Here is an 18755-nt window from a genome sequence, read left to right on the forward strand (position 1 = left end):
GTTTGTTCTCCCCGCTGGTAAATGGTCCCCTTTGTTTCAGCTGACAAGGCCAGTGGCCCCGCAGGCAAGGGGGCCTGGCCAGGGGTCCCGGGCAGCTCATCCGTGGGCACTGCCCGGCCCCTGCCTCTGAGCCACGTCCGGCTCTGGCCCAGCTCCACTCCATCCACAAGTGTTCCGGGCACTCGCCACACACCAGGCCTGGCTCCGTGCCAGTCTCTGGGCTCAGACGGGGTCCTGCTCTGTGAGCACTGAGGTCTGGGATAGGGGGACCCTGGGGGGCCTTCGATGGCTCCTTGGCTGGCGAGCCTCCGCCTTGCTGTGTGTGTGGGAGGAGAGGACGTGAACCAATGCCCAGGGCGCCACAACCCCCGAAACCTGGGAGTCGGCCCTGACTTCCCGATGATTAAAACCCTGCGAGCCCTGACTGTCCTGGGGGTGGGGGTCCTGAGTGCCCACGGCCCTGCCCCCTGCCGCCCACTGTTCTCTCTGCACGGCCATGGGCTCTGTGTGAGCTCCGCCACGCGTCCCTGCGTGTGCCCCACCCTCTGGGACCCGCGCGTGCACCCTTCGGGTGGGGCTGGCCCTGCCCGCCTTCTGGGGGTGGGGCGCACGCTCAGCACCCGTCGGGTCGGGTCACTGCTGCCCCTGCCGTCCGCTGTGCTCCCCCGGGGAGGCGGCGCCGCTCTGGGGGCAGCAGAGCCCTGTCCGTCCTGGCGCTGGGGGAGGCCGCTCGGCGGGGCTCCGCTGACCCACGGGGCCTGTTTGTCTCCGCAGAGCAAGTGCACCGGCACCTGGGCCAGCACGAGGTGCGGTACCTGCAGTTCACCTTCCGCTGGATGAACAACCTGCTGACGCGGGAGCTGCCCCTGCGCTGCACCGTGCGGCTGTGGGACACCTACCAGGTGAGCCCCGCGGCCGCCCCACCCCGGGCGTGTGCCCCCAGGGCTGGCCCCTCCTCCCCAGGGCATCTCCCCCCAGGGCGTCTCTCCCCAGGGCCTCCCCCCTCCCCGGGGCGTGTGCCCCCAGGGCGTCTCCCGCCAGGGTCGGCCTCGTGCACCCCCACGAGGCCCAGACCCCCCTGTCCTCCCCCCGAGGGCCGGCCGCACCCTCCTCTCCAGTGCTGGCCGTGTGAGTCCCCACAAGGGCCAGGCCAGCCATGTCCTCCCGCCGAGGGGCTGGCTGTGTCCTCCTCTCCAGGTGCTGGCCGTGTGAGCCCCCACGGGGGGCCGGCTGTGTCCTCCCCTCCTGCAGGGGCTGGCCTGTCTCCCGCCTCATGAGGGGCCACTCGTGTCCTCCACCCCTCATGTCCTGCCACGCTCTGCCTGGGTCTATTTGCTGCACTTGATTTTGCCTTCAGAGTCTGTCTCCACTGAAACGTGGTCTTTTGGAAGTCCATTTCTTGTCACCTGATCAGCTGAGACTGGGAGAAGAGCTTTCTGTCGTCCGTCTGTGCCCGGGCTCCGTCTGTGTCTGGGTTCTATCTGTGCCCGGGCTCCGTCTGTGTCTGGGTTCCATCTGTGCCTGGGCTCCATCTTTGCCCGGGCTCCGTCTGTGCCCGGGCTCCGTCTGTGTCTGGGCTCCATCTGTGTCTGGGCTCCATCTGTGCCCGGGTCCCGTCCCGCTGTGCAGCAGCACTGTCTGGGTTTGGGGGTGGGCGTGGCGGGGAAGCTCTGACTCCGGGGGAGCCCCAGCCGCGTCTGCCAGAAACACTCCTGCTCAGGACTCACCTGTCGTCTGTGTTTCGAGTTACTTATGATAAAGAGTTTAAAAAGTCGCTGACAGATTCGGTGTACTCTGAAATTTCCTCCTCTCCACCGATTTTGATGAAATTCATTTCTTCAGGAGATTGAGTTTTCTGGAACAAACTACCTTTGTCCCCTGGAGAGTGGCATTGCTTATTCTGGCGTCTTTCCATTTTCTCGAAGCTGTTTGCTGAGGCTGTGCTGGGGCTTCCACACAGCCTTTCCGCCCCGCTCGCAGCGAGCAGGCCCCTTGTGTGGACTCGGGGTGGGATCCTCACAGAAGCTGGGTCTCACTCTTAGCTCCGAGAGGCAAGGTTCTTCTGCCCTGGACGTCAGCTCTTCACGGGCTTAGATGGGGAGCTGCCTGCACAGGCTGGGAAAGGGGGCCCCAGGCTATAGGCTTCTTTGCAGGGCAGGCACCCCGTGAGGATGGGGTGGGGGCCCCGGGGCCCTGAGCAGGCTGGATGGGCCTCCCGCCTCCTCCCCGTCAAGCGCGCCCTTGGCCTGGATGCTGCGCTTGTGCCTGGGGTGGAGAGCTTAGGCTGCTGCTCCGCCAGCCCCGTGCGCCAAGCTGCTTTCTCCCAGGACACGGAGAACAGCAGCCCCGAGCTGTGCCCGTGACGCTGCCCGTGTGCTTCACACCCGACGGGGGACCTGGGCTCTTTTGGGCTCTGAAGCTCTGGGTTTTGACTTGGCTCTTGTTTGCAGCCTGTATGTTCTAATCTTTAGTGTTGGCTTCAGAAACCGTGACTGGTCAGTAGACGGCACCCAGATCCCCCTCTTTGGTTTTGCTTTTCTAGGCACTTGGTGGCCACAGAATTTCTAGCCACTAATGTTTACTGGGACATAAAGCGTTTATTTGGGGGGGTTGTTAAAGGGGCTGGCAGCCTGGTGCTATCAGACGGGTCTCGGCAACATGGCAGGAAACAAAGCTTCATGTTCCGTGAATTGCGAATGCTCTTCACTGGTGACGGGCGAGGCTGAGATCCTGGCCCCCCTCATTAAGCACAAAGTTTTCTATAGTGCTGTCCCCATTACGAATAAATTAGGTATTAAGTCAGTCGCGTTTTGAGGAGCCGAAAATGGATCTGCAGAGTCCGTGGCCCTGCACCACTTCGCTACGACTCCTAATAGGTATTAAAACTTTAAGTGCAATTGTGGCATCTTTATTGAGTTAATTTTCCTGAAATTAAATTTCATCATGAATTGACTCATTTGTACCACGGACTCGTTGTTGAACTGACAGTACCCTGGTCATAAACCTTTTCATATCTTAAAAACTGGGGGTGTTTCTATTTTACAGGCCCAAGTAACCATGAAATTGTATTGCATCTTCTGGCAATGGAAATACATAGTAATCATCCAATGGCAATCGGGCGATTACCCTCCCCTAACCCGGGGTGTTTATTACCTGGGCCCTTACCGGTTCCACAAGTCCTTAACCCCTCACGGGGCAGCTGAGCATCCTCCTGGGATGCATGTCGGCACCTCCTCTGTCCCAGGCCATGAACTCGGTGTGGCACAGCCGTGAACGAGGGGCATTAGTCACAGGGAGGGAAACAGGCAATTAAACAGCCCAGACTACCCAGAAGTGGCCCAACCAGCTGGGAGACGAGCCTGCTCCCAGAGCGTGTCCTGTGCCCACACAGGTGGAGTGCCAGCTGCCGTGGGGGCTGCGGTGGCCCAGTGGCCCATCCAGCTCCCAATGAGCCTGGGCCGTGGGAGGGAGCCGGTGGAAAGGAGGCGTCCCGCCCTCCGTGTGGGTTCTGAGGACCTCGGATGAGACGGAAGGTTCTGGGCGCGTGTGCCGTGCAGCTTTGGGGCTGAGACCGTCCAGTCAGCCGGGGTTCTTTCTGCCTTGCTCGGGTGCTCCAGCCGCTCACCTCCCCTCCCTGTGGGCCCCCCAGCCCCACCGTGGAGGAAGCCCGGGCTTCCTCCCTGGCAAGCTGGGGCCGCACTAGGCTGCCAGCTCTGAGAGGTTGTGGGGTTTCCAGACCACATGGCTGCGCCCTGCTGCCACGCGGACTGTGAGGCCGAGCTCTGGGGCAGGCCCCCAGGTCAGTGGGGGCCAGGCCTGGGCCACAGAGGGCTGGGTGCCAGCAGGGGAATGGCTGAGCTGCGCATTTAGGGAGCGCCTGACTCCAGGGACCCCACCTGCTCAACAGACAGCTGTGTCAGCCTCCGCTCTGCCTTGCTCCCACCTCACCTCCAAGCCTGCGCTCCAGCCTCCGCGGCGGCTCTCCCTTACTATCCTTCACGCACCTTCTCTGGAGGGGCTTCCTTGGTGCCTCGGTGGTAAAGAACCGCCTGCCAATGCAGGAGACGCAGGAGATGCAGGTTTAATCCCTGGGTCGGGAAGATCCCTCGGAGGAGGAAATGGCGACCCACTCCAGTATCCTTGCCTGGAGAATCCCATGGACAGAGGAGCCTGGCGGGCTTGGGGGACAAAATTCACCTTTTTGTCGGAGCTGCTTGACTTCCTCCCAGATCACAGGGGTGGGTGCGCCTCGTGTGCGACTGGGGTCCCCGACCCCCTAGACACTCCAGGGTGTGCACTGGGCTGCAGCCCCGCCGTGCAGGTGACGACACGTGAGCAGCTCCTCCCAGCGTCTGTGGAGCCACACCGCCCTCCCTGTGAGTGGAGCAGCCCTCCCCCAGGGGGACCTGCCGGGGAGCGGACAGCCAGGAGGGGGCAGCGCCTGTGGGTTTCCTGAAAGACAGGAGACGGAAGTGCATTCTCTGGCTCGTGTTCCTTTTTCCCTAAGTGGCATTGGTGTGTCGGCCAGTTCAAGGTTGCTGTAGCTGCTTGGGGTCTTTTGTGGCTCCGTACGGATTCTAGGTTTGTTTCTCTGCGTGTGTGAAAATGCCCTGGGATTTTGGTAGGGAAGGCCGTGAGTCTGTAGCCGACTCTGGGCAAGAGGGCGTCTCTGCCGCGCTTCTTCTTCCCGGCTCTCCGTTTCTTTGCGTTTTCAGCTGCATTTATCAGTGTCTTTCAGTTTTCAGTGCACAGATTTTTCCCTTCCTTGATTAAATTTATCCCCAAGTATCTTATTCTTTTTGATGCAATTGTAAATGGGATTGTTTTCTTAATTTCTCTTTCTGATAGTTCATTGTCGGTGTACAGAAATACAAATTAGTTTTCTATATTGATTTTTTTTTTTTTTTTTAATCCTGCAACTTTCCTCAACTTGTCCAAGAAGAAGAAATGATACTCAGTCATATCCGGCTCTTTGCGATGCCATGGACTGTAGCCTGCCAGGCTCCTCTATCCATGGGATTTTCCCAGGCAAGAATACTGGGTGGGTTGCCATACCCTTCTCCAGGGGATCTTCCTGACCCAGGGATTGAACCTGGGTCTCCTGCATTGCAGGTGGATTTTTTACTGTCTGAGCCACCAGGGAACCCCAGCTTCTCCAAAGGAAATGAGATTAATTATTTCACAGAGATGTCTGCTCCCTCTTTTTTTTTTTTTTAATTTTACTTTTTTTATTTTTATTTTTTTATGTTAATAAACTTCTGTTTGATTTTGTCCTGCTATTCTGTCATTTCTTACAGAGATCCTCAGCTAAGAACTCAAAAGGGTAAAGGGAAATAAGCCTCTATGTCACCCTAAGTCAGCTTCAATAATTGCCATAGTGAGCAGTCTTTTTTTTGGGGGGGGGGGATGAAATGTCCTATAGCTATCAATTAGGTCTAACTGGTCTATTGTATCGTTTAAAGTTTGTGTTTCCTTGTTAATTTTCTGTTTAGTTGATCTATCCATAGGTGTGAGTGGGGTATTAAAGTCTCCCAGTATTATTGTGTTATTGTTAATTTCTCCTTTCATACTTGTTAGCATTTGTCTTACATACTGCGGTGCTCCCATGTTGGGTGCATATATATTTATAATTGTTATATCTTCTTCTTGGATTGATCCTTTGATCATTATGTAGTGACCTTCTTTGTCTCTTTTCACAGCCTTTGTTTTAAAGTCTATTTTATCTGATATGAGTATTGCTACTCCTGCTTTCTTTTGGTCCCTATTTGCATGGAAAATCTTTTTCCAGCCCTTCACTTTCAGTCTGTATGTGTCCCCTGTTTTGAGGTGGGTCTCCTGTAGACAACATATGTAGGGGTCTTGTTTTTGTATCCATTCAGCCAGTCTTTGTCTTTTGGTTGGGGCATTCAACCCATTTACGTTTAAGGTAATTACTGATAAGTATGATCCCGTTGCCATTTACTTTATTGTTTTGGGTTCGAGTTTATACACCATTTTTGTGTTTCCTGTCTAGAGAATATCCTTTAGTATTTGTTGGAGAGCTGGTTTGGTGGTGCAGAATTCTCTCAGCTTTTGCTTGTCTGAAAAGCTTTTGATTTCTCCTTCATACTTGAATGAGATCCTTGCTGGGTACAATAATCTGGGCTGTAGGTTATTTTCTTTCATCATTTTAAGTATGTCTTGCCATTCCCTCCTGGCTTGAAGAGTTTCTATTGAAAGATCAGCTGTTATCCTTATGGGAATTCCCTTGTGTGTTATTTGTTGTTTTTCCCTTGCTGCTTTTAATATTTGTTCTTTGGGTTTGATCTTTGTTAATTTGATTAATATGTGTCTTGGGGTGTTTCTCCTTGGGTTTATCCTGTTTGGGACTCTCTGGGTTTCTTGGACTTGGGTGATTATTTCCTTCCCCATTTTAGGGAAGTTTTCCACTATTATCTCCTCAAGTATTTTCTCATGGTCTTTCTTTTTGTCTTCTTCTTCTGGAACCCCTATGATTCGAATGTTGTAGCGTTTAATATTGTCCTGGAGGTCTCTGAGATTGTCCTCATTTCTTTTAATTCGTTTTTCTTTTATCCTCTCTGATTCATTTATTTCTACCATTCTATCTTCTAATTCACTAATCCTATCTTCTGCCTCTGTTATTCTACTATTTGTTGCCTCCAGAGTGTTTTTAATTTCATTTATTGCATTATTCATTATATATTGACTCTTTTTTATTTCTTCTAGGTCCTTGTTAAACCTTTCTTGCATCTTCTCAATCCTTGTCTCCAAGCTATTTATCTGTGATTCCACTTTAATTTCACTATCATTATTCGGAATTCTTTATCAGGTAGATTCCCTATCTCTTCCTCTTTTGTTTGGTTTGGTGGGCATTTATCCTGTTCCTTTATCTGCTGGGTATTCCTCTGTCTCTTCATCTTGTTTAAATTGCTGAGTTTGGGAGTCCTTTCTGTATTCTGGCAGTTTGTGGAGTTCTCTTTATTGTGGCGTTTCCTCGCTGTGTGTGGGTTTGTACAGGTGACTTGTCAAGGTTTCCTGGTTAGGGAAGCTTGTGTCGGTGTTCTGGTGGATGGAGCTGTATTTCTTCTCTTTGTCGCGCTGTGGGGAGGGAGGGAGGGATGCTGCAAACAAATGACACTGGCATGCGCTCGCAGTGCCTCAGCCACACTGGGTCTGCCCCCGCTCACGGCACGTGTAGCCTCCCTGCCCACACTGCTCAGGCTCTAGGTTATTCCGCCGGGAACAATCCGAGGCTGGCCCTGGGTTGCATGCACCTCCCAGGTCCAAGCCACTCAGGTTCAGGCACTCAGGTAGTCCTCAGAGGCGCAGACTCAGTTGGGGCTGCGTTTTGTGCTCTTCCCAGGTCCGAGCAGCTCAGGTGATGAGGTGTTTGGCGAGCGCCAATGCTGCGACTTATCGCCTCCCCGCCACTCGGTTTTCTGGGTGTAAAACCGGCGCACCTTCTCAGGCAGATGTTGACCGCCCAGACCCCCAATAAGTTTTAGTTAGCAAAGAAGCCTGCTTACAGTTTTATAGATAATGTCTCTCTGGGGCTGCGATTGCCCCCTTCCGGCTCTGGCTGCCTGTCACCGGAGGGGGAAGGTCTGCAGCCGGCTATCTCTGTTTAGTCCTTTGTTCCGTGTGCGGGCTGGCGGTGTCTTAGGTTAGGGCTGGCTTTTCGCATGGTAGATATCCCACAGTCTGGTTTGCTAGCCCAAATTATTTCGCTCAGATAGTGCTCAGGGTATTCAGGCCGGATTCTTAACTCTCAGCGATGCAGCCCTCGCCGCGCCTCCCTGCCCAGCCCCCGCTTGTTCTGCTCCCTCTTTTTATGGCAGCGAAGACATGGAGCCCCGACCACCATCCAGGTGGATGGATGGATTTATAGACTCTTCTTTTAGGGTCTAGCATTGCTCGTGCCTTGATTTTTACATTCTCTGGAAGAAATTCAATAAGTCAAAGTTAGGCCACAGATTTGCTTTCTGGATGTTGGTCCGACGTGTCCCAAGGATGGGGAGTGTTCTCCAGATTTCCAGTCCAGTTTCCTGTGACCTTTAGTTAATGACTGCGAGGAGGAGGCAGCGGTCTGCCTGGGGCCCCAGGGAGATGACTCGGCATTGCTGGCGAGGATTGACTCTTCCTAGGACTCTGGGGGCCCAGGGTTTGCCATCTCAGGACGATGTCCTGGGCCAGCTGTTGGCTTCTCACCGCGTGAGCATCAGGGTTCCCAGGCGTTCACCTGCTCCTCGGAGACCTCCTTGTACTTAACCGCTGAGCTGGGAAGGCCCGCCGATAGGACTGCAGGCCTGACCTGGGTTCGTGGAGCGTCTGGGCACCCTTGCTGGTGCCACTGGTGTTGCTGTGAAAAACCTGCGGATGTGGTTAAATTCCCACCAGGCTTCCTTCCTTCACTGCTTGTTTTCTGAAATTCTGACTTCTTTTATTTCACCATGAGAGCATGTACAGGAGCATTAGAGAAGAGAAAGCTCTCCCCCTCGACGTACAGAGCGGCTGTGGAAGCACGCTGGTGTTTCTCCAGTCTTTATTCTTAGCAGTTTTTAGACATAATACACTCGTATATTGCATATGATTGTGCTCTCTGCGTTTCTTATATTGTCCTGTCATAATGGTTTTTTTTTTTTTTCTGTATTAGTTCCTAGTCTTTTCAGCCACTGCCTGAAACGGTTGCATAATATCCTGATAATATCCTGCCCTATGCATATATTATCATCTGCTTAAAGGTGGTGGGGTGGACTTGCAGTGTGATTACGGCTGTGATGTGAGTTTTGTGTGTACTAAGAGTCCCTTCAGAGATTCCTGCCTTCAGTTTTTCCCAGCGTCAGGGTCTTTTCCAGTGAGTCAGTTCTTCATATCGGGTGGCCAAAGTATTGAAGCTTCAGCTTCAGTCCTTCCAATGACTATTCAGGGTCGATTTCCTTTAGGATGACCTGGTTGGATCTCCTTGCAGTCCAAGGGACTCTCAAGCCTTCTCCGGCGCCGTTGCGGTACGTGGGCTTCTCTTGCTGGGGACCACGGGCTCCAGAGTGCAGGGGCCTCAGGAGGGGCCGCACGTGGGCTCCCGGGCCGTGGAGCACAGGCTCAGCGGTTGTGGTGCACGGGGTTAGTTGCTCCATGGCATGTGGGGTCTTCCCAGATCAGGGATCAAACCTGAGTCTCCTGTGTCTCCTGCATCAGCAGGCGAACTCTTCACCTCTGAGCCACCAGGGAAACCCCTAAAAGGGGGTCTTACCCTGGCTGTCCAGAGGCCGCCTGTCCCCTGAGGAGCAAATTCCAGTGGCGAGCATGTGCAGTTTCTGCCTGAGTCTCAGCAGCAGCCCACATGGTCTTGAGTCTGAAGGTGCCCGCCCGGCGGAGCCAGCATGTTTTCCTGGCTTTTATGCTGTAGTGGGGGCTAGGGAGGGGTGGTCTTGTTACTGTTCTAAAGGCTGAGTTTGAAGAGGACTGTCTGCGACTCACCCATGCGTGGGCCGTGGGTCCCGAGTGGAGTGTGGCTCTTCTGTGTCTGGTTCCCGCTCAGCTGCTGGGCCGCGTCCACTCCTGGGATGGAGGCCTGGGCGCAGGGCGTGTTGGGCTGCCTGGCCTCCAGTGAGAGTGCGGAGATGGCAGGCATTGCCCCGAGCGGGACTCTGGGATGCTGGAAGCAGACCCTCTCCTGGACGGGACTGCCACAGTTTCTGCCTGCTGGTCAGGTGAGCTCTGCGCTCTCGTGGGCGCCGTGTATCACTCAGACCAGGATGCCAGCGGGTAGCACCCCCCAACCCTCTGACATGAGCAAGGGCAGTGGCCCCACCCCCCAGCCAGGCTGCCCCCCTGCTCAGAGCTTCTGACTCTGTTTTGGGGGAAAGTTGCTGATGGTTCAGCAGTGGCGGGGAGATGCTGTCAGAAAGGGGCGAGTGATTTGGTTACAGATCTGCTCCTCAGCCCACGCTTTCTGGACGCTTCTCTGTTGTCAGGTGTGAGTTGGGCCTCCAGCTTCCACTGGCTCAGAACCCCTCAGATTTCGGATTCAGTTTGCGGGTGATGACAGAGCCAGGCTGTCACTGGCATTTCACTGTCGGGGCCCTGTCTCTGCCCACTCGAAGTATACCTATGACCCCGAGAATAACAGCAGGGTCGTGTAAGGGGCCTGTCGGGACGTCTGGAACATGAGCCCCTGGAAGGTGCTGGCCTGCGTCTGGGTGGGTCCCGTCCAGACGATGCACTTCAGGACATGGGTGCACGGCCCGACTTACTCCCACCGCTGTTCTGGGCAGGCGGGCCCTCCGCCACCCCAGCTCCCTGGCTCTTTTGTCTGCTGGGGTGGCCCCGCTTTCCGTAGTCCGATGTTCCCGGGGCTGTGTCCTGTCCAGTACCCTGGCCACACCCTCTGCCCTCACAGAGGCTCTTCCCCGAGAAGTGAGGACAACTTAGCCCTCGGGACAGCCCTCCCCGAGGTTGACGTGTCGTTTCCTGGAGCTTCACACACATGGAGCCCTCGCAGAACGTGCTCTTGGTCTGGCTGCTCCCATGCTTTGTAATTACCTCGAGATTGAGTCATTATAATTCTGCATTGTGAGTCGGTGCCTGATTATTGCCGAGTCCTCTTTTGCTGTAACGGAGTCCTCCCTTAGACTCCCCAGGCGGTTCCTGCCCCGTCTCAAGGTCGGGAGGTATGACCAGGCTCTCCGCCCTTTTCCCTGTTCGCCGGGTGGAACCTGCGAAGCTCTCTGGGACGGGGATGCTCAGAGCCCGTCCCCGGGCGGCCCCTGCATCACCTTGCTGGAACACATGTTCTCCGGCCCCCTGACCCTCGGCCTCAGGCTCCCCGGCTGCCCCAGCCTCCGTGTCCCAGCAGACACTGAGGCTTCTGCGCCTGCTCCAGGACTGCGGGGAGGCTGGGACTCGGTCCTGGAGGTTGCAAGGAGACATGGGTGCCTGCTGTCGGCAGGACCCTCGGCTCCTGTACCAGGCTGGGAGCAGAGCATCGGGTTTGCCTGAAGGCCCTGTCTGTCCACAGGCCAGCACTTCCCAACCGCACACTGGGAGAGTGTGGCCGAGCTCCTGAGAAAGTGAGATCCCGCTGGGTCTGTATGTAAAGGAGGTGCGCCCAGAGCCCTGTGTCTCTGCCAGTCTCCTTCCTGACCTGCGGGCCCGCCAAGGCCTGGGACCTGAGACCCAAGGGCCGGGTCAGCCCTGCCTGCCTCGAGCCGGGGGCCCGGTCACCCTGCTGAGGTGGAGCCGAGCAAACCTGAGTTTCTTCCTTTCGGTTTATAAACTTGCTCTAGTTCCCGGGACCAGTGTGGTCCAGGCTCACAAACACCTGTTTGGAGCGCCCTGCCCTTGCCAGGACTGTGCCTAGTACCTGCCATAAAGAATGTGTGTGTGTGTGTGTGTATAACCTCTGATTCATGCACAATGAGCGGGTGTGTGTGTGGGGGGGGGGCGTGTGTGTGTGTGTGTAGCCTCTGGTCTCTGCACAGAGCAGGTGTGTGTGTGTGTGTGTGATCTCTGATTCATGCATAGTGAGCGGGTATGTGTGTGTGTGTGTGTGTGTGTGTGTGTGTGAGAGACCTCTGATTCATGCATAGTGAGCAGGAGCTTGCCTTCCAGAGGATGTGTCTGTTCTACGGCTGACAAAGCAAGCAACTGCTCACAAAGAAATATCTAAATATGCATGAAGTCCTAATTATTAAAAAGTATTGTGTTTTAACTTCCTGAATATTAAAAAATGGGAATATAAATGCAAATGCAGTTGATCAGCCCGGGGACCCTTTGCGCGCTCACTGATGAGTGCTTTGTGATGGCGGGCTCCCTTCTCGGGGGCCGGGGGAACACAGGGGCCACAGGCGGCCTCCCGGTGCGTCTGTGTAACTGCAGGGCCAGGCCCCGTTCCAAAGACCAGCAGTGTCTCGCCACTGGCTCTTCTCTCGGCCTCGCACAGACCGCTTCCAGGCGCCCGGCGTCTGGTGGGGCTAGTGTTGGTGGAGGCGCGTGGGGTCAGGCTGGCGGCGCGCCTTCTGGACCTGGGTGCAGATCCCCAGCCCTGAGCTCCGAGGCCCAGCGGCCTTAGGTGTGTCCACGGCTGGGCCCTCAGGGTGGGGAGGGGGGCGTGGGCCGTGACTCCAAGCTCTCTAGTTGTGAGCCTCGGGTTTCTTCTTTGGAAGGGGTGCCCAGGTGGTGCGCGTGGTAAAGAACCCACCTACCAATGCAGGAGACCCAAGAGACGTGGGTTCAATCCCTGGGTTGGCAAGACCCCTGGAGAAGGACATGGCACCCCACTCCAGTATTCCTGCCTGGAGAATCCCATGGACAGAGGAGCCTGGTGGGCTACAGTCCATGGGTTGCAAAGAGTCAGACACGACTGAGCCCGTGGAACTGACGTGTACCCACTCCACCCTGGGTTTGTGGCCTGGGCTGGTGAGTGCACCCTCCCTTCCTCAGCCCCCAGCTATGAAAGAGCGCCCCTCACAGTGCCCGCCTCCCCCCGGCTTTCTCATGCTGGGGTCTGTGCTCTGCCTCTCGCGTCCTGCCAGCCTGATGTCTGAGCCTCCTCCATGTGGGCACGTGGGGCTGGCCCTCATGGGGCTGGCCTGAGCAGGGGGCAGCACCCCCTGCTTGCTCTGCGTGCACACAGGCCCCGAGATGCTCCCGGCAGCGTGGGGAGCTGTGGCTGAGCCCAGCCCTGTGCCCAGACCTGCGAGGGGCTGAAGCGAGACTGGTTCTCACAGACGCAGACCTGCCTGCAGGGGCCTGCGTGGGTGCAGGGCAGGGGCAACGGGCAGGGTGTGGGTGCAACTCAGCTTACGGGGCGAGTCTCCTTGGGGACCCCGGAGACACTTGGGGAGCACAGTCTGAAAGGAGAGCCTGGGCGCTTTTCCTGCAGGCCTGAGGGGAGAGGACGAGGCTGGCTATACTGGTGAGGTGTGTTGGGTTCCCAGGTCTCAGGGACCGACCCCCTCCCCGCCCCATCGCATACACTGGGCGCACACAGCCTCAGACGTGCATCCTCTCGCAGGGAGGAGGCCACGGCAGCCGCCTCCAGTGTTCTTGCCTGGAGAGTCCCGTGGACAGAGGAGTCTGGGGGCCCCAGTCCGTAGGGTCGTTAAGAGTCGGACATGACTGAAGCGCCTGGGCACACACACGTCCTCTCACAGGCTGAAGTCTGCTGCCCGCGGGGCCGCTTCCTTCTCTTTCCGTTTGAGCCCAGTGTGCGGCTTGTGAGCTCTGGATGCCTGACCAGGGCTTGAACCAGGGCCACTGTGTCCGGAGCCCAGAGTCTCCCGCCTGGACTGCCAGGGGACGTCCCAACAACGGCAGTTTGCTTAGTCTTCTGGCCTCGTGCCGAGCGGCGTGGGGATCTCAGTTCTCTGATCGGCCAGGGCCTCGCTCCTTCTGGAGGCTCTCCCAGCCTCCGGGGCCCCCGGCGGTCCCCAGCGTTCCCTGGCTGGTGGACGCAGCACCGCAGTCCTGGCCTCGGTCACCACGGGACTTCTTCCCCGTGTGCCTGCCTCCAGAGTTCCCTTTTCTGGTATGGACCCCAGTCTGCGGCCTCATCTTAACGGCATCTGCAAAGACCCTGTTTCCCAGCAAGGTCGTGCTCACAGGTCGCCCGGGGTTGGGACCTGACGTTGGCTTTCGGGGGACATGGTGAAGCAGATGGGCTGTCCTGGCCCCAAGCCTGGTGGGCACGCTGGGGAGGAGCAGGTACTGGCCTACCCCTCGGTCCCGTGCAGAGCAGGCCAGCGCTCAGAGCGCCGCGGGTGGCTCTGGGGCTGGTCTGGCTTCAGTAAACACGGGGCCAGGAGCACAGAAGCGCTGTCCAGCATCTGCTCAGACTGAGCTATTCGGCTCATTGTGGTCCATGTCAGGAAGGAGCAAATGGTTCAATTGGATCCATTTCGCCTGGTGGCATTTTAAATACAGAAATGGTACTCCGTTTTCAGGGGGACACAAAGCCCTTTTTTATGGCTGTGAGCACCCTCTTATCAGTAGACGTCCGTGGCTTCAGGGGCCAGCCGGGGCCTGGCCTGCCCTGCAGTGACCCAAGCTGAGCCCCTGTGCAGTCCCCGTCGCCATGAAACTGAAGCCAGGCATCTGAGGTTCCATAACCGAGAGTTACCTCGAGGGACTTTGTCTCCATTATCCTGGGGATCTCGGGCGCGATAAGGTATCAGGAACGAGCTGCTTTTAATTAAATTTCACAAGAGAAAAATGTTAACTCTAGAGGCGTCTTTCTTTCCTGTAGCTGACAGCGTCTTTAGAAAAACGTACCGCACACATTCATCTCTGCCATCATGGAGAGGCGGTTCTCAGGGCCTGTCACTGCTGTCAGACAGGAGGGGAGTCTCAGTTAGCAGTGAAGGGTATTGTTGAGTCTGACCTTAGCCCTGCCTCACTGTACAGATTCCTGGAGATACTTCAGATTCTCCCCTGATTTTAGGGGTGGCAATGTTAAAGATCTGGACGTCTCCGCCTTGCCCTGCCCTCCGTCTGCACCCGAGCACTGGGGCCGTGCAGGGAGAGCCTCCTTCCAGGCGAGATTGCTCACTGGAGCCTCATCCCAAATGTGACGGGCCTTCTCTCGCCCAGTTGTATCCCTGGCTCCTGGGGCCAGGAGCCTCCAGGTTTCGGTGTTTGGTCTTAAGCGAGCAACCTCAGGTCCTCGGGCAGAGGGCCCGTGGACCCACGACCACTTCCTGCTCCCTTCTTGGAGTCCACAGCCATCCCGCGTGTCTGGCAGCAGCCTGTGGTGGGGTTGGGGGACAGAGGGTGAGTGGACGGATTCTGCAGAGATGCTGAGCTGCACTTTGGACCCACTGACTAGGAGGGCCCTGGACACGTGTGAGGACCAGGTCCAGCAGATGACTGGACCCGGGATCAGAAGCAAGGCCTTGTCCACAGCCACCCCGTGCTGGGAGGCGTGGGACACACGGAGAGTGTGTTCAGCACGTGTGTGCAGGACAGTTACTCGGATCTCAGAGGGCTGGGCCTGCCTGGGGCTCACCCCGAGAGTCTCCCACGGAACCGGTGTGCCCCTGGGGCGGCGAGGAAAGCCCACCTGCTGGCTGGACTTGGCCTCAGAGCCCAGCGGAGCCTCTGCTCTCGCCCCGGCCACTCTGCCTGGTGGCTTTCAGTGCTCGCTCTGGACGGGCAATCGCAAAGCTTTGGAGGCGTTCTGCTGTTTTGAATTGGATGGCACTGTGCCTACAGGCCCTCTGCCCGTGTCCCTGTCCCTGCTCGGCCCTGCCTGATGCCAGCCCGTTTTAAAATCTCCTCTGAACCTCCTTCCCGGACTGTAGAGGAGAAGGCAGATGCCAGAAGATGGCCCCAGTGCCGCGGTTTCAGGCGTTGAGTCAGATCCTGCCTCCTCCCTTCCTCATCCTAGTGCTGAGGCGGCGAGACTCGTGGGCCGGGGTGGGGGAGGGCAGGGCCTGCAGAGGCGGGCACCAGCACGTGCAGGGCAGACGGGCCTTTCTCCTCCCCGCGAGGCTTCCCTCCGAGTGGACACAGTGAAACCTGGACTTGGCGCAGAGCGGGCCAAGCAGCCAGCTGACCGCCCCCAGGTTCTCGGAGTTGCTTCTGGAAGGCCAGGCCCATCCTTCCAGTGCGTCCTCAGGGGTCAGGCCGGAGCAGGAGAGGTGCTGGGCTGGAGCCAGGGCCTCGGGAAGGGGCTGGGCGTGTTTATGTAGCAACTCGAAAGAAACAGACCACACAGACACACGCGTGCACACAGACAGCTGTGCTTTTCCCAGCATTTCTCCTCTTAAGGCTCTTCCGGGTCTGCCTTCGAAGCTGGGGTGGATGGGGACATTTTCTGGTCTTGTCTCTCTGAAGCACACTTGTCCATCTGTCTGTCTGTTCCCTCTTGGACTGGTTCTAGTGCTTGTGTGTGTGTGTGTGTGTGTGTGTGTGTGTGTGTGTGTGTGTGTATGTGTTAGTCGCTCAGTTGTGTCCAACTCTTTGCGACCCCATGGACTGCAGCCCACCAGGCTCCTCTGTCCATGGAATTTTCTAGGTAAGAATACTGGAGTGGATTGCCATTCCCTTCTCCAGAGGAACTTCCCAACCCAGGGATCGAACCCAGGTCTCCTGCATTGCAGGCAGATTCTTGCTCGTGCCGGACACTAAAGTACAAGTGAGGCAGCGCCTCCCGCCTCGGGACCTTCGGGCGCGTGGGTACAGAGGCAAGGTGCCCCTTCTATGCAGCCTTAGAAGGTGTGAGACGGGGGTGGCTGGGAGGGTGCTCCGCCGTGCAGGCCGCCTGCAGACTCTGTCCTCCTGCCTCTTGTATTCCCGCAGGCCAGCAGTGGGGGGCTTTGCGGGCAGAGGTCTGGGTGCCAGGCCGCGGGGGCAGGCACCGCCACAGGCCGGCTGGGCCCCGTGCGCGGCCCACTTTCCGGGAGAGGACCCTGTTTCCCCAGGCCCTTCCTCCCCTCTGCCAGCATCTTTGGGGTACAGCAGAATGGCGCTCGGCCCTCAGGGGAGCCAGCCTCCCCCGGGGAAGGGTGCGCAGCGCAGCGTGGGGCCGGGAAGGGGCAGGGCCTCCAGGCGTGGCTGCCAGTCTCCCCCGTGCCTCGCGGGGACTTTCATGAGGGACGCGTCCTGGGCTGGATGACCCGGAATCATGTCCTCAAGTGGAATCTGCAGGGTAACTGTCTCTCAAACCCTGGGGCCAGAAACCCCGGTGGTTTCTCTATTCATGGACTTGTGTTGCAGGGAGATGTGATAATTGATGAGTATCTGTGGAAATGGATACGATTGTGTCCTCTTTAATGAGCTAACAATTTCATGCCGAAATCTCAGCAGCGCTATTGTTTAGAAGACAAGGAGACATGCAAATGAGGCCAGGGCTCAGATTGTGGTGGGAACAATGCAGGCAGCCTCTTTATTGGACTCATTAATTAATTCCCCATCAGCCAGTTTCCCTGGGAATGAACTGGAAAAATAATTAAAATGATACATGAGGTAAGGAGTTTAGAAATTCGAAAGGTGAAGGCGAGAATTAGTTTAATACATAATTAGACATATTATTTGTGACTGCATTTTTTTTTAAGCATGTTTCATGGAGGCAGTGGGGTCCTATTTTTAGTCCTGGGTAGCTCATAAATACCATTTCGGGCTGTTTTTCAACTCAGAAAGGCTCATAAATTTTCTTAATGACATTAAGTGGCTAATTATATTGTACATTGTTAAAATAACTCCAACTGCAAAATCGAATAATACAACAAAAGTTTCAGAAGCAAGTTTTTAGAGGAGTTAATTTGGCTAAATTACCAAGTGAAATTCTGGGTGTTTGCACCCAGCTGAAAGAACCTCAGCAGAGCATCCCCAGGCTCTCCTTACTTGTGCTGTGGGTTTGATCCCCGGATGAACCTTGCCACCAGCCAGCCTGCCTGCTGTTGAAGTGAGCGGGCCGGGTGGGAGGTCCCCCCCCCGCCCTGTCAGGCCCTGGCTGACCTCTGCGTCCACAGTCCCCCAGGGCAGGCTAACCCGACAGAACGTGCATTCCCGCCATCCTGACTCTCAGCCCTGGTTGCAGTGCTCTGGGCGTCGGGCTCCCGCAGACAGCGGTCGAGTCCGTCTTTGAATGCTGCAAGCATGCTTGAGCTCCACCAGCCTTAAGCTCCTGGCCAGCATTGCCGCCCCCATAGGATCCCACCGCTGGGAGGAACCACTGCTGCCCTGACCGCCCCCGTGTCCACCCACGTGCTTCCCTGGATTCAAGGTTACTGTGAATTGCACCCCAAAGACGTCCCAGCGATTCCTTTCCTGGGAATCTGAAGATGTAAACGTTTCTGTTTGTTTCTTTGGCTGTGCCAAGTCTTAGCTGTGGCATGCAGGGTCTAGTTCCCCCGACCGGGGCTTGAAACCGCGCCCCCTGCGTTGGGAGCACGGAGCCCCACCCACTGGGGGCAACAGGGAAGCCTTGGTATCAACATTTTTTAAGGTTACCGATGTTAAATTTTAACCCTATACTGAGGCTTTTTTTTTTTAATGAGTGACTTCAAACTCACTTTGGAAGCCAGTCTCCTGAGCTCCTGGAGAAAAGAACGTGAGCCCTAATGAAAGAATAAAACTGCTCACGAGGGCCCAGGGCGGCAGCCGCCGTCGTAAGCGCCTGCGTCACTCCTTGGCTCTCGGGGCCGTCCGGGCCCACCTGCACCTTCAGCAGGTCCTCGGGGGCTCAGGGCCGGCCGCGGCCTCCCGGCCACGGAGCCGCTGCGGGTTGGCTCCTGGGGCCGGGCCTCCCGCTGGACTGCTGAGTCCGCGGCCGCCCGTGTGGTCCTTGGTCCCTGGCGCTCCTCTGCTGCCGTTTGCTGCCGGCCCTCTCTCCTCCCCGCGCCTCGTGACCTGCAGGCCTGCCCCCAGGGGCTTCCCTGCACCCTACCTTGGGTCTTGGCTTTCACCGTCAGAATTAAAGGGGGAAACCCTTAGCCCAGGGCTGGAGGGAAAGGGGTCCACCTGCCACTTCTGTTCTTTCCTTTTAAACGGAGCTCTGTCCGTTCATCACCCCGTGATGCGATCTGTCAGCCCAGAAACACTTGCTGATGCTTTATGGCTATGGTTTGCTGAAGTTCTGGGAAAGAGGAAAACAAACCGGCGAGTCCTAATAAATAAAAGTTATTTCCTCATTTGAATCTCCCTGTCCAAAGAGCCCTATGATGCGGACATCAATCTTCCCTCCGTGCGGCCTCCTGGTGAGTCCAGGGGTTGGGGGGGCGGGGGGCTCTGATGAGAAGCGCGTTTGGCCGGCT

The 18755-nt window shown here is 56.7% G+C and overlaps 1 protein-coding gene across 1 annotated transcript in view; it reads left to right on the forward strand.

Moving 5' to 3' along the window:
- The window catches only part of TBC1D22A (TBC1 domain family member 22A), a 260368-nt gene that overhangs the window by 193988 nt on the left and 47625 nt on the right, over positions 1-18755 (forward strand). The window contains exon 11 of the mRNA XM_019961997.2: positions 775-902. Coding sequence (XP_019817556.2) covers positions 775-902 — 128 coding nt within the window. The remainder of the gene's footprint in view (positions 1-774; positions 903-18755) is intronic.

This window comes from Bos indicus, chromosome 5 (assembly GCF_029378745.1).
Source record: "Bos indicus isolate NIAB-ARS_2022 breed Sahiwal x Tharparkar chromosome 5, NIAB-ARS_B.indTharparkar_mat_pri_1.0, whole genome shotgun sequence".
Taxonomy (NCBI): Eukaryota; Metazoa; Chordata; class Mammalia; order Artiodactyla; family Bovidae; genus Bos; species Bos indicus.